A 12,144-nucleotide genomic window follows, 5' to 3' on the forward strand; every position below is an offset into this window, starting at 1 on the left:
CTGGAGCTTTGGCTGGCCCACGTCCTCTTTCCCTAACCAGCTGCCAGTGGCACAGGTTGCAAAGCGCCTGGAAAACACCCCTGCCTCAGTGGGGAATTGCAGCAGTCAGATCTGCCAGGGTGATGCTGCTGCACCCACAGGACAGCAGAGGAGAAGCAGAAAACCTCAGGCACATCAGCAACGCTGTATTTCCATCAGGAGACAGCAGGAATTGCAGCGCTTCAGCATCTGGCCTGAGGCTTCAGGGAAGGCATAGCAGAGTGTCTGGTCACAGCATGAGAGGACGGGGATGGGGTGCAGCTCTTGGATGAGGAAATAGGAGGCAGACAAATATCTGCTGTGCTGCAGGACACCTTTAATGACACTTTTAAGTGCTGGTTGCCAGTGCTACTGTCAGCACACTGCAGCAGCCAACTGGCTGATTCATGGGATGCAGGCTGTGATGCCTTGAGGAATGGTCCTACTTCTGGCAGTGTGCTGCTCAAGCCTTTTTTCCCCATCAGAGGCACTTGGTTGTGGGCAGGGATGGTGCTGAGGAGGTGTTTTCTGGCCCCTCAAGGCAGTGCTCCGTGCTTCCGTCCCACCTCAGTGAAGGCTTCCACGCAGCGGTCGATGTCCTCGTCACTGTGCACGGCAGAGATCTGGACCCGAATGCGGGCCTTCCCCTTGGGGACCACGGGGTAGCTGAAGCCAATGACATAAATGCCTGGGGAGGGAACACAGGCAGAGTCAGAGCTGGCTGGGACGGAGGCAGGCTGAGGTGTACTGGGTGATAGAAAGGTTCCCCTCCCAATAACCACTTCCAGGCTTCAGGGTTTTCAAGTGCCATCTGCTCCCAAGCATGGAAATGAGATTTAGGGCTAGCAATGGGGATGGAGTCCAGCATGGCAGGACAAGAGCATTAATGTAAATCCCCTCCCTAAAAGAGAAAGAAGGTGAAGCCAGCAACATCTGGGGGAGACCATGAGGATATTTGCAGCTGGAGGGTGGAGAAGTACTGGATTTCATTCAGGAACATCCTCTGAAGGAGGGCTTACGGTGGCACCACCGCCAACTGTCCCTTCCCTCAGGGAATGTGTCTGCATGCTGAGCCCCCTCCCCAGATCACCTCTGTTGAGCATGTCCTCTGCCATCACTGATGCCAGCCGAGCATCCCCCAGCATGACCGGACAGATGGGGTGGTCTTTCCCTGAGATGGTGAAGCCAGCTGCTGTCATCTTAGTTCTGAACCTGGTGAAGGGAACAACAGGATGAGTAAAAACCTCATCAACCCTGTCCTTGGAGACCACTGCCTTTCTTTCCCCTGGGAGCCCTGACCACTGAGAACTGGGTAAGGTTTGCTCCACTGTTTATCTTCTGTGCAGGGAAGAGATCTCTCCTCTTGGAGTGACCTCCACCGTGTCCTGCTCAGCAAAATGGGGCTGCAGATCCTTGAGGGGCAGATGTGCCCCAGCTCACAGAGCATCCAGATGTGAAACATCTGTCTGACACAGACAGGCACATCCTGCAGTTTCCCCTGAGCTCTGACTTGCAAATCCGGGGGGTGACGGTGAATAAATCACAGACAACTCATTCCTAACAAAGCTGCCCCTCCTCCCACCCCAACATGGCCCCCTCACCGTTGGGTTTTGGCAGCCATAGACTGTGCAATGGCATTGCTCTCCATGAGCAGGTCCAGGGCCTTGGATGCACAGCCCACCACGGCAGGGGGCAAGCTGTTGGAGAAGAGGTACGGGCGGGAACGCTGGCGGAGCAAATCGATGAGGGGTTTGGGACCCGTTGTGTACCCACCTGCAGATGGAGGAGAGAGAATTGGACTGGGCACCCCAGGGTGACCTGTTTAGAGTGGGGCTCCTTGATAAAGCCAACCTGACACCTATAGCAGGAATTTAGGTACAAACCAGGTCTAAAAATCACAGCTGATGCTTTTGACCAAGAGTTTCCACCTTGATCCCAAAGGCAAATGCATGAGAAAGATGAAGGTGTAAGGAGCACATGGCAGGATCTCCCTTAATCCTGCAGCAACATCACAAACCAAGCCTCATGCCACCAGTGGAAGAGGATAACATGCATCTGTTACTCTATCCTTAGGCAGAGGAAGGAAACATAAGAGTGATGCTGTAGAGCTCTTTAGGGCATGCAGGACCCTGGACAGGAAAATGCCTTCACCTGCAGCTCCTCCAAGAGCTTTTCCAAGGGTGGAATTGATGATGGTGACTTTGTCCATCACTCCCAGGAGCTCATCAGTACCCCTGTAGAAAAAGGAATGTCACATTATCAGCTGTGCCAGCACACACGAGGAAAGCTGCCGGATACCTCAAGGGAAACAAAGCAACGTCAGCTAGCTCTCTGGCATCCCTCCTTCTAGACAAGGAGGTACAGCCCCTTGAGATAGTTCAACCCAAGTGTTGACCTTCCCCTCCTGCAGAAAGCCTAAGCTGGGACCTCACAAAGTAAGAGCATGGGTCCTTCATCCCTTACAGATGGGAGAGTGCTCAAACTTCCCACACAGAAGTTTGATAGTCCAAACAACGCACCTGCCAGGAGAGGCAGATGAGATGGTCACACCATCCATTACACACTGAGGAACAGCTGTCACTTTGGGATGAATCACTGCTAAAGTATCTCCTTTCAGTCCAAAGGTGAGGTGCAAAGCCTTCAAGGAGTCCCCACACAAAAACACATCGGCCATCAGCACCTTTGGCCTTGCTTCAGAAGTAGTCAGGGTAGGAGGAAGAAACAGGGTTGAAGCAGTCACTTACCGCCCATTGGGTCCCAGGAATCCTGTGGCATGGCATTCATCAATGAAGACCAGGGCATCATACTTCTGGGCAAGCTGGCAGATTTCCCTCAGGGGTGCGATGTCACCGTCCATGGAGAAGGCACCATCAGTGGCCACTAGTCGCAGTCGATGCTTCTGTTGGAGGGAAAAAGGCATCCCAGGGGTGAAGTTGTCACCCTGAGGGGCTGGCAAAGGGACATACTCTTAATGGAGAGGATGTATCTAACTGAGATGGGGGTATTTCCATCACAACTAGCTGCTTTGCCTCCTTGCCTATCCATGCCTACCTGTGCCTGTTGGCAAAAACAATGCCTATTGCATGGGAGAAGGCAGAGCTCACCCTCCAGCACTGGCTACTGCACAGGCAGCACAGCTAAGTGATGCCCTGGTGTTGGGGTGGGAGCAGACCTCCATACCTGCGCTTCTTTCAGCTTGGCCTCCAGGTCCTGCATGTCCATGTGCTTGTAGCGGTACTTGTTGGCCTTGCACAGGCGGATCCCATCGATGATGGAAGCGTGGTTCAGCTCATCCGACAGCACTGCATCCTCTGGGGTCAGCAGGGCCTGGCCATGCCAAACAGAAAGGATCATCCTTTGCTCTGGATGCCACCTCACCAAGATTTCCCAGCCTCTCTCAGTACAGAGAACAAGATTGTGATTGATTCCAGCTGCCACATCTCTCCTGGCATTGCTGAACTTTACATTTCCTTCCTAGTCACCTTATCCCCCGATTTCTTTATGCCAAGCTCTTGCTTGTGGCTTCTGAGCTCAAAACCTCCCTCCCCCTTCCCTAACATGCCTGTGAGATCACCCCTTCCCCTCACCTACACCTTAAGGGGGAGTACAGACCTCTGAGGAAATGAGATCCCTCCCCAAGAGCTGCAGCTGGCTGGAGACAGGGGAGGTGAGGGCTGGTTAAATGCTCTTGTATGGCTTCCCTGGTCCAAGGGCCCCAAGTCAGGGCTCTTCACCACCAGTCACTGCCACCTTTTCTGGTGCACAGAGCTCACAGCGGGGCGTCTGGAAGGGATGGCAGCCACATTACTGTCACCTCCCTCCTCCATGCACAGCACAAGGGAAGCCTTATGAACCTCAAAGATACCAGCGTTGGCATCAAAGCAGCTGGCATAGAGAATGGCATCTTCCCGCTGGTGGAAACGTGCGATCTTCTCCTCCAGGTCCTTGTGGATGCTCTAAAGAGAAGAGAGAAGCAGGAGTCAACAGTGGGGCAGCACAAGTTCTTGCTTGCCCACTGCTGTTAAATGCTGACTTGCAAGGGGAGGAAACAGGCCAGGTTTTGTCCAGAAAAGGTGTGTGTGCGTGGGAAAAGTTACTTGTGTTCAGCAAATGCAGCCCTAAAATATAATTATGGGTTTGGATGCCAAAAGCTCAGCAGGGAGGCTGACTCCAAGCTCCCCATGTACATCGGAGAAGCTCTCCTTGTTCTTTACACTTAACCAGGCAGGGCTCAAAAAAAGGCTCCAGCAGGGATAAACCGGGGTGGGTCTGATGGAGCCACTTCAAATCAGGTTCACTGTAATTTTGACCCACGAGAGAGAAAAAGACATTCATTTTCTGAATTCGAGGGGGGGGGGGGGGGAAATGTTTAGTTTCTCTGCTCTCAGGTGTTGCAATGGTTTAAATTGGTATATTTCCAGATCTTTGGCTAGTGGGGACTTGGCAAGCTCTTTTTCTCACCGGGCCACGTGTAACTTAACACTGTTGCACGCATGCCGAGTGGGAATGCCGAGAGGGGAGTCTGCGTGGACACCCTGCGAAAGGCCCGCGGTGAAGGGGATGCTGCCCGGTACCTGGGTACCGCAGATAAAGCGGACGGAGCTGAGCCCAGCGCCGAACTTCTCCAGGGCCTCCACAGCGGCTCGGATCACCTCGGGGTGGCTGGAGAGCCCCAGGTAGTTATTGGCGCAGAAGTTGATGATCCCTGCGGGAACAGAGAGAGAGAAGCAGGGGCATGGCACCGGCGGAAGGCACCGAGCGCCCTCCTCGCCGCCGCCCCCCGCACGCACCGGCGCCGCCGCCCGCCAAGCGGAGGTGGGGACCCTGTCGGGAGGAGATGACGCGCTCGCTCTTCCAGGTGCCGGCGCCGCGGATGTCCTCCAGCTCGCTCTCCAGCCGCCGCCGCAGCTGCGCCGCCGCCGCTCCCGACGCGGCCCGGGGAGCGCCGGCCCCGCCGCCCCGCACCGCCCGCACCGCCGCCGCCCGCCACATCCCGGCGATCCGCACGCCCCGGGGCGGGCCCCGGCGCCCGATCGGCCTAATTAATCACGGGTTAATTACCGACCAATGCCCATTGGCCGCCGGGGCACCGCCCCACGTTGGGCGGGGCGGGGCGGGGCGGGGCGGGCGCTGCTGTAGCGGCGGCTGGAAGCGCTTGGGTACTTTCTCCAGGAGGCGTTCGGCATCTTCCTTGGAGGAGAGGATCTGTCCCAAGGGGTTTAGGCGCCCCAGAGGCAGGCCATACGGAGTCTGAGGGATTTTGGGGGCACGTCATCTATGGGATATAGGACCTGCAGTGGGGTTATGTACTAGGGTCTGAGGGATTTCCTAGCAACAGGGCATCACGGACCTTAAGGATAACAAGCCCGGGAGCATTAGGTGCCTCTACCTAGGGATTTGGGGTCCTCAGTACAGGTGACTTGGATCTTTGCAGCTAGGTGGTTTATGGGTGCCCACCACTGGGGTAACAAACCACGGGGCTGTACTGTGTGGGTACATCCAGCTGAGGTGACCAATAATCCATTGGACAGAAAGGTTTAGTATTTGCCAGGTTACAATTAGAATATCCAAACCCAAGGGATTTGAGCACCTCTGGCCAAACTACAGGCTTAGTGGCTTTAGACACAAAGGGTCACAGAATGATAGAATGGTTTGGGTTAGAAGGGACCTTAAAATCTTCTGTTTCCAAGCTCCCTGTCATGGGCTGGGACACCTTCCACTAGACCAGGTTGCTCAGAGCCCCATCAAACCTCGGCTGGAGTATTTCCAGGGACAGGGCATCCACAACTTCTCTGGGCAACCTGTTCCATCTGGATTAGACATCTCCTTCCTCTACTACAGCTGACTGGGGAACTCTGCGGCCAGAGTGGCACTCATTCCAGGGGAATTAGGTACCAGGGTCTTGAAAGGTGTTCAGGGTCTCCAGCCTAGGTATTCTGGAAGCCTTTGATCCAAGGGTCTTAGGAACAAGGGCCCACAGGGATTAGATGCATCCAGACCAAGGAATTCAGTACCCTGAAGTACACAGTTTGGAATCCTTAATGGCTAAAAGACTCAGGCACCATTTGCCCAAGTGATTCAGGAAGAACATGCTGAAGGATTTGGGAGCCATCAGAGAGGGTGAGGACCATGGGCTTATGACATTTAGGCACAGCAAGCCCAAGGGTACTGGGCACCCAGAGCACCTGAGATTCTGGAACTCCTGGCCCAGCTAGCTGGGGATCCTGATGATCAAGAAGTTTCTCTGTCTCTAGCCAAGAGGGATTAGGCAGCCCCTGCCTGAGGTTCAGACCCTGGTGAGCAGCGAGGCCAGCCCACAGGCTGCCTGCCAGCCCTGGCTGTCAGGATCACCCAGCCCAGCCCAGCCCAGGGAGGGGCTCTGGCAGGGGCCAGGCAGGCTCTGGAGTCGTGCCAGCCTCCACTGGGCACAAAGCCAGAGCCCCCGGGTCACAGCAGGGCCAAGCCTGCAGTCCCGCCTCACCCTGCCCTAGCTGCCCACCCCAGCCCACCTGCAGAGCTGTCCACTGCCTCAGGATGTTCCTCCCTAGGGAGCAAAGCTGCTTATGGCTGTGTTTGTCCTCTCTCCCTACAGTGATCCCACTTCCCACTTCATGGACACCTTCCACTCCTTGAAAGCCAAGGTGGACAGACTCTGGCCCCGCTCCACCTTCTCCATCCCATCCCTGCCCCAAAAGTCCCTGCCACCACCCAGCCATGCTCAGGCAGCTCCACAGGCAGGCGGGCAGCCCTGGTTATCTCCAGCACCAGCTGGACCTCACACCCAGCAGCCCAACATTCCTCACCTCATCCCCGCAGCAGCGGATGAGGGAGCAGGGATCCCTTTTCTCCCTCCAGGGAAGGCCAGGGCTTTTGCAGCCATGTGTTCTGGCTTCCCACCAATGTCTTTGCCCAGCACCAGCAAACACACAACCCCCAGGAGTTGGGGCAGGACCAGGAATTGAAATCCTGCACGACCCCAACAGACACACAGAGTCACCATCACTCCCAACACACAACAAGCAGCCCAGCATTAATAAAACCAACAGACACACACACAAGAAATTTCTGAGACATCAGAATAAAAACCCAGACCGGTAACACTTTAAAATTGGTTTTTTTTCATTCATCATCTGCCTTGTTTAAGCTATTTCTGTTCAGGAGTAGATCAATTCTTTATAAAATGCAATGGAAAGGAGTAAAAATAAAGGCAACAGCTATTTACAGAACCAATGGGGAGAGTACCAAAACGCCTCTAGACTTCTCACTTCTTCTTGGGCGACTTCCGGGCACTGGACTTGGTTCTGGACTTCGACCGCTTCGCCTTCTTGGGTTTGGATACCTTCAGGGACTTGGCCTTAACAGTCTTTGGCTTCTTGGCTTTCTTAGGGCTGCTCCTTGACTTCTTCCTGGCCTTCCTGGCAGCAGATTTGGGCTTCTTGGCCGGGGACTTGGCTTTCCTGGACCTAGCCGGCTTCCGGGGCGAAGTGGATCTTCTCCTGGTTGCCTTCTTCCTCTTCTTGGCTGGAGACCTCTTCGCCTTGCTGGCCTTGGCTAGGCGGAAAGAGCCGGAGGCACCAACTCCTTTGGTCTGCTTGAGGACTCCGGTGGCGAGCAGGCGCCGAATGGCCAGCCTGATCTGGACGTCGGCGTTCTGGCCCACCTTGTAGTGGCTCTTCACGTACTTCTGGATGGACTGCCGGGATGAGCCGCCGCGGCTCTTGTCGGCCCGGATGGCTGCCGTGATCATGTCCGAGTAGGCAGGGTGGGCTGCCGGCCGCCGCGCTGACCGGGCCCGCTTGGGCTTGGTGGCCGAAGCCGGCGGCAGTGGGATCGGGCTGTCGCTCATGGCGAGTGCTTCGTCCCGCGATGCCCCGCTATGCCCTCGCGGCTGGAAGCGTGGCCCGCCCGGCCTGGGACCCTCGCCCCTGGGCGGGGAGAGGCTGGGAAGGGAGCGGTGGGTGGGTGAAGCCGCAGCAGAGCCGGTGCCGCTCTGCCGCCGGTGCCCCCGCTGGTGCCTCTGCGGCCGCGCCCGCCGCGGGCTCCCTTTAAAGCCGCGGTGCGGACCGCGGGGAGGACTGCCCCGCGCGCGCCACCCGCCGCCCGTGTCCCCGCGTGTCCCCTGCCACGCCCTGACCCGACCCGCCGGGAGGGACAGGGAGGGACAGTGCGGGGGACACTGCGGAATAAATAAGAGTATTTGGGGGAACACATGGTGGGGACAAGGAGGGACACTGGCGGGACCGGCGGGGGACAACGAAGAGCGAGGACTTGCAGGGGCCATTTAGTGGGGCAGCTTAGGTGCCAGGCGCATTTGGAAGGATATTGTGTAGGGACAAGGAAGGACACTGGAGGGGACATTGGGGACACCGGTAAGAGAGGGACAGGCATGTCAGGGGTACTCAGAGCAGCATCAAGAGGAGAGGGACACTTAGGGAGGACACAGGGGGTTAAGGAGGGACATTTAGGGACGACACAAAGAGACACGCTGGGAAAATATCAGGGGACGAGGAAAGATGCTGTGGAAGACATTAAGGGGGCAAGAAGGGACACTAGAGAAGACACTGGTGATGGCAGCAAGGAGAAAAGGGGGAGCACTGGGCACAAGTCAGCTCAGCAGCAATAGCCCATGGCCAAGTGCTGCTACTCCCTCTTCTGTCCCTTTGCTCTCCACCAGGTGCTTTAGGAACACCAGCTCAGCCCTTGCATGTGAATGGCGAGGGGTCACAAATAACAGGCTGTCCCCTTGTTTTGGGAGACACACACAGCTCTTAGTGAGGGGACAGAGCAGGGACACAGTGGCAATCAGCCATCCTTTCCCTGCTGGGTGAGCAGTCGGCTGTTCCTGGGAGATTAAATATAGCTGCTATCATCATCTTGCCTGTAGGATTTAGATGATGTTTTCCCCTTGTTTTTTAAAAACATGCGGGGGCAGCCACCTGGTGCCCACCAACATGCCATGCTGGGCTCAGAGAAGAACCAAACGTCCCAGTGCTCCAGCGTGGCATTAAAATACACAGTGAGCACCTCTCAATAACCTCTGTGTGCCCTGGGTGTCTGGGGCCATGAAAACCACCAGTCAGGGACACACAGAAGTACACATTAAACTCCAGTATAGATACATAAATACAAATATAAATACAGAAATTGAAATAACAGAAAAAGCAGAAATCAAGATAATAAAAATTAGAAATAGAACCATAGAATCATAGGATTGTTCGGGTTGGAAGGGACTTTAAAGATCATCCAGTTCCAACTTCCCTGCCATGGGCAGGGACACTTTCCACCAGACCAACTGGCTCAGGGCCCCATCAAGCCTGGCCTTAGACACTTCTAGGGACAAGGCATGCACAACTTCTCTGGGAAACCTGTTCCAGTGCCTCATCACACTCACAGTAAAGAATTTCTTCCTAATATCTAATCTAAACTTGCCCTCTTTCAGTTTAGAGCCATGCCCCCTTGTCCCATCACTACATTTAAATAGAAGTCTTTGATAGCTGCTCCTGTATTATGTGAGGACCTGGCCTGGGAGAAGACACTCAGGCCCCTGATGCTTTCCCACAGATGGAAAGACCAAAGGCATCTCCTTGTGCCTTCCTCCCTCATGGAGTTTCTTCACATGCTCTATTCCATTTGGGGAGTGGGAAAGGTTCTTAGCACCTGAAAACATTTTGATTTTATTAGGAGCAAATTGCTCCTAATTGTGGAGAGGAATAACCACCCTCCCACCTCCCCTGGGGTTTGCTTTTGTTTAAGACCTAATAAATACATAGCTTTCCATCCCATCTGGAGAGCACAGGCAGGGAGCTCTGGTGGCCTCTGTACAACATTTTGACTGGCTGAAGGACTTCTCATTTTCCCTATCTGGGAATAAACCACTGGCTGCTTGCACGTAGGCAGCCCAGGCACAGAGATAAGGCCCCATCTGCTTTTCTTTGCATCCAAGTTTGTAACCGTCACGAGTGGCTTGCCTGTACGCCAGCCTCCGAGGGGAGACCAGGAGGTTTAGCGGGGGTTTAGGAATTGGCCCCCGGGGTTGGCACAGCGCCACAGGCTGCCTGCAGAGCCTCCAGCCCTAAAACCCAGGCAGCAGTTATCAATCCAGTGCAGTGATGGGGAGGCGAAGGCAGTGGGGGGAAAGGTGGCAGGGAGGGACAGATGCTTTACCTAACTCTGGCCACCTCAGGGGTCTAATCTCAGACATTCACCTGGGCAGCTCCTGCAGCTGATCCGGGCTGCTCAGCCTCCTCCGGCGGGTGCCGCTGCTGGCAAACAAACACGCTCTCCCCTGTGCATGGAGGTTCTGGCCCTTTCATATCGACTAGATCCCTAAATTTTAGCCAGTCAGTCTAAGGGGAAGATCCCATGCCCCCAGGCAACTCACTGGAGGGAAGGCACACAGGTGGTCACAGCAGCGGCTGCTGCTGGGTTTGGACCTGGGGGTAACCTGGTCGAGGTAAACCCCCAAGCACCCCCCTTGATATTGGAATGCACCCCTTGAACCGTGCACTGTTTTGACAATGCATCTTTAACATCAACTGGTCAGAACTGAGAGGATGAGAGGATTTTCCAGCCCCTGGCAGGATGTCAGGGCTGGAGGTGGAATGGAGATGCTGCCAAGCAATGCAAGCCCTGCTGCTTCTGGGAAGTGGGTCCAGCGCTTTTGGCACCCCACTGCAGGCAGCATGGGGGACTCACCCAGAAGGAAGAGTTATTCCCATGGGCCACACATGCCACCATGGCCATCTTAGGTTCATGCCTGTATTTCTGGCCACATGAACCTGCCACCATGCCCAGGATGGGGTGGGTTACCCCCTACACCCACTTTTCTCCTCAAGAATTGCTACCCAATCACTCCAAGCCTCCTGAGCCTTCCCTGTCTGGCATTAGTCTGCAGAGATTGGGAAATCCCACTTCTCCAACAAACCCCAGAGGACAGAGCCTGGCAGAAGAATCCTCTCTGTAATCCTGTTTACCTTCTCCTCCCTCCCTGCACTGAGTTCAACCAGACCCCATGGGGATTTACACATTTCCAGCTGCAGATTTTGTCTTAAATGGTCAAACCGTGTCCACTGTGATCCTTCGGGCAACAGCCCCTGCCTTGTAGGGGCAGGACAGCAGTTCATAGGCCTCTGAGAGCACCAGGGCACTTCTGGCAATTAATGTCAGTGATAACACTTCGTTTTACCCAGTTTCCTTTTCAGAGACTCAAAATCCTCAGCAGTGGGACTTGGTCTTGGTGGTACTCAGATCCAAGTGCTTCTGTGCTTTTTTAATAGCAAAACAGGGAAACTAGCTGAAGTTCCAGCTGTGCTCATCAGAGCTTCAGCTCTGAGTCCCCGGTGCGCAATGCAGTGTGGTCAGCCCAACATGAAGCCACTCAGCTTGGCCATAGCCAGGGGCAGAGCAGGCTTGAAGGACAAAAATAAATGGCAAAGGTGCATTGCCTCTGACTGCTGGACTGATTACCACAGTTCTAAAAGATTTATGGGCTGTTTTTAAGGGCAAGCTCCTTATGTGAGCTGGAGTGCTGGCTCCCATACAGCCATGGTGCCGTACAGCTGTGGGTTTTCCCTGTTCTTGAGTCTGGGATGTTTGTCACAGCCACAATCTGGCTGCAAGCAAGTGGACAGGGTGCAACCATCGCTTTGGGATGTTTTTTGGGCTCTGCCAGCCATCACGCCTGTCACCCGTGGGCATTTTGGTCATTTCCTCTCTGGCCACTCTTCCCCACCCGGCTCCCCTGCTCCCAGGAGATAAGGATGTGGAGATGACGGGGTGACCATATCGCCCCGCCGCAGGCGAGACAGGCTCTGCCTGATTAGTGCCGTGCCAATTTTGGAGGCAGCGTCCCACAGCACCCCGGGATGAGGGGATGAGCCTACCCTGCCAGGGGCTGATCTGCAGCCACAGAGCCTGAAGGAGGGGCAGCTCCACCACATGTCAGGGGCACACACATTTTGCCTGTGCTTATGCCACACATTTATCGGGCTGAGCAGCCCTCATGAGAAAGGCAGAAGAAAACAAACACCGCCCCAACAAACCAACCCAAACACAAGATACCCAACTCTTCGGGGAAGGGGCAGGTGAGTGGGTGCTGAGCATTGTGCAAAGAGCAGTGTGCAGTTC

The 12,144-nt window shown here is 55.2% G+C and overlaps 2 protein-coding genes across 2 annotated transcripts; both read right to left on the minus strand.

Moving 5' to 3' along the window:
• Nucleotides 1-335: 335 nt before the first annotated feature.
• GCAT (glycine C-acetyltransferase) lies at nucleotides 336-5,017 on the minus strand. Its single transcript, XM_039571027.1, has 9 exons — nucleotides 4,809-5,017; nucleotides 4,593-4,723; nucleotides 3,873-3,974; nucleotides 3,199-3,345; nucleotides 2,763-2,917; nucleotides 2,170-2,252; nucleotides 1,620-1,791; nucleotides 1,109-1,230; nucleotides 336-706 (listed from the first exon to the last, which is right to left on the minus strand). Exons 1-9 carry the CDS (start codon nucleotides 5,008-5,010, stop codon nucleotides 555-557), a joined length of 1,266 nt encoding a protein of 421 aa, XP_039426961.1. The 5' UTR covers nucleotides 5,011-5,017; the 3' UTR covers nucleotides 336-554.
• Nucleotides 5,018-7,113: 2,096 nt separating this feature from the next.
• On the minus strand, nucleotides 7,114-8,047 carry LOC104696517 (histone H5). Its single transcript, XM_010410896.2, has one exon. The coding sequence runs from the start codon at nucleotides 7,862-7,864 to the stop codon at nucleotides 7,280-7,282; it is 585 nt and encodes a 194-aa protein (XP_010409198.2). The 5' UTR covers nucleotides 7,865-8,047; the 3' UTR covers nucleotides 7,114-7,279.
• Between the last annotated feature and the right edge of the window lie 4,097 nt (nucleotides 8,048-12,144).

This window comes from Corvus cornix, chromosome 1A (assembly GCF_000738735.6).
Source record: "Corvus cornix cornix isolate S_Up_H32 chromosome 1A, ASM73873v5, whole genome shotgun sequence".
In the NCBI taxonomy this organism is placed as follows: Eukaryota; Metazoa; Chordata; class Aves; order Passeriformes; family Corvidae; genus Corvus; species Corvus cornix.

Excerpts from the sequence above, each read along its gene's own strand:
- LOC104696517 (XM_010410896.2), bottom strand. The coding sequence starts at position 7,864 with ATGAGCGACAGCCCGATCCCACTGCCGCCGGCTTCGGCCACCAAGCCC.
- GCAT (XM_039571027.1), bottom strand. The coding sequence starts at position 5,010 with ATGTGGCGGGCGGCGGCGGTGCGGGCGGTGCGGGGCGGCGGGGCCGGC. Across the intron at positions 4,724-4,808 it reads CTTGGCGGGCGGCGGCGCCG|GGATCATCAACTTCTGCGCC; the intron begins GTGCGTGCGGGG and ends CTGTTCCCGCAG. Across the intron at positions 3,346-3,872 it reads CCAACGCTGGTATCTTTGAG|GCCCTGCTGACCCCAGAGGA; the intron begins GTTCATAAGGCT and ends TGGCATGGCCAG.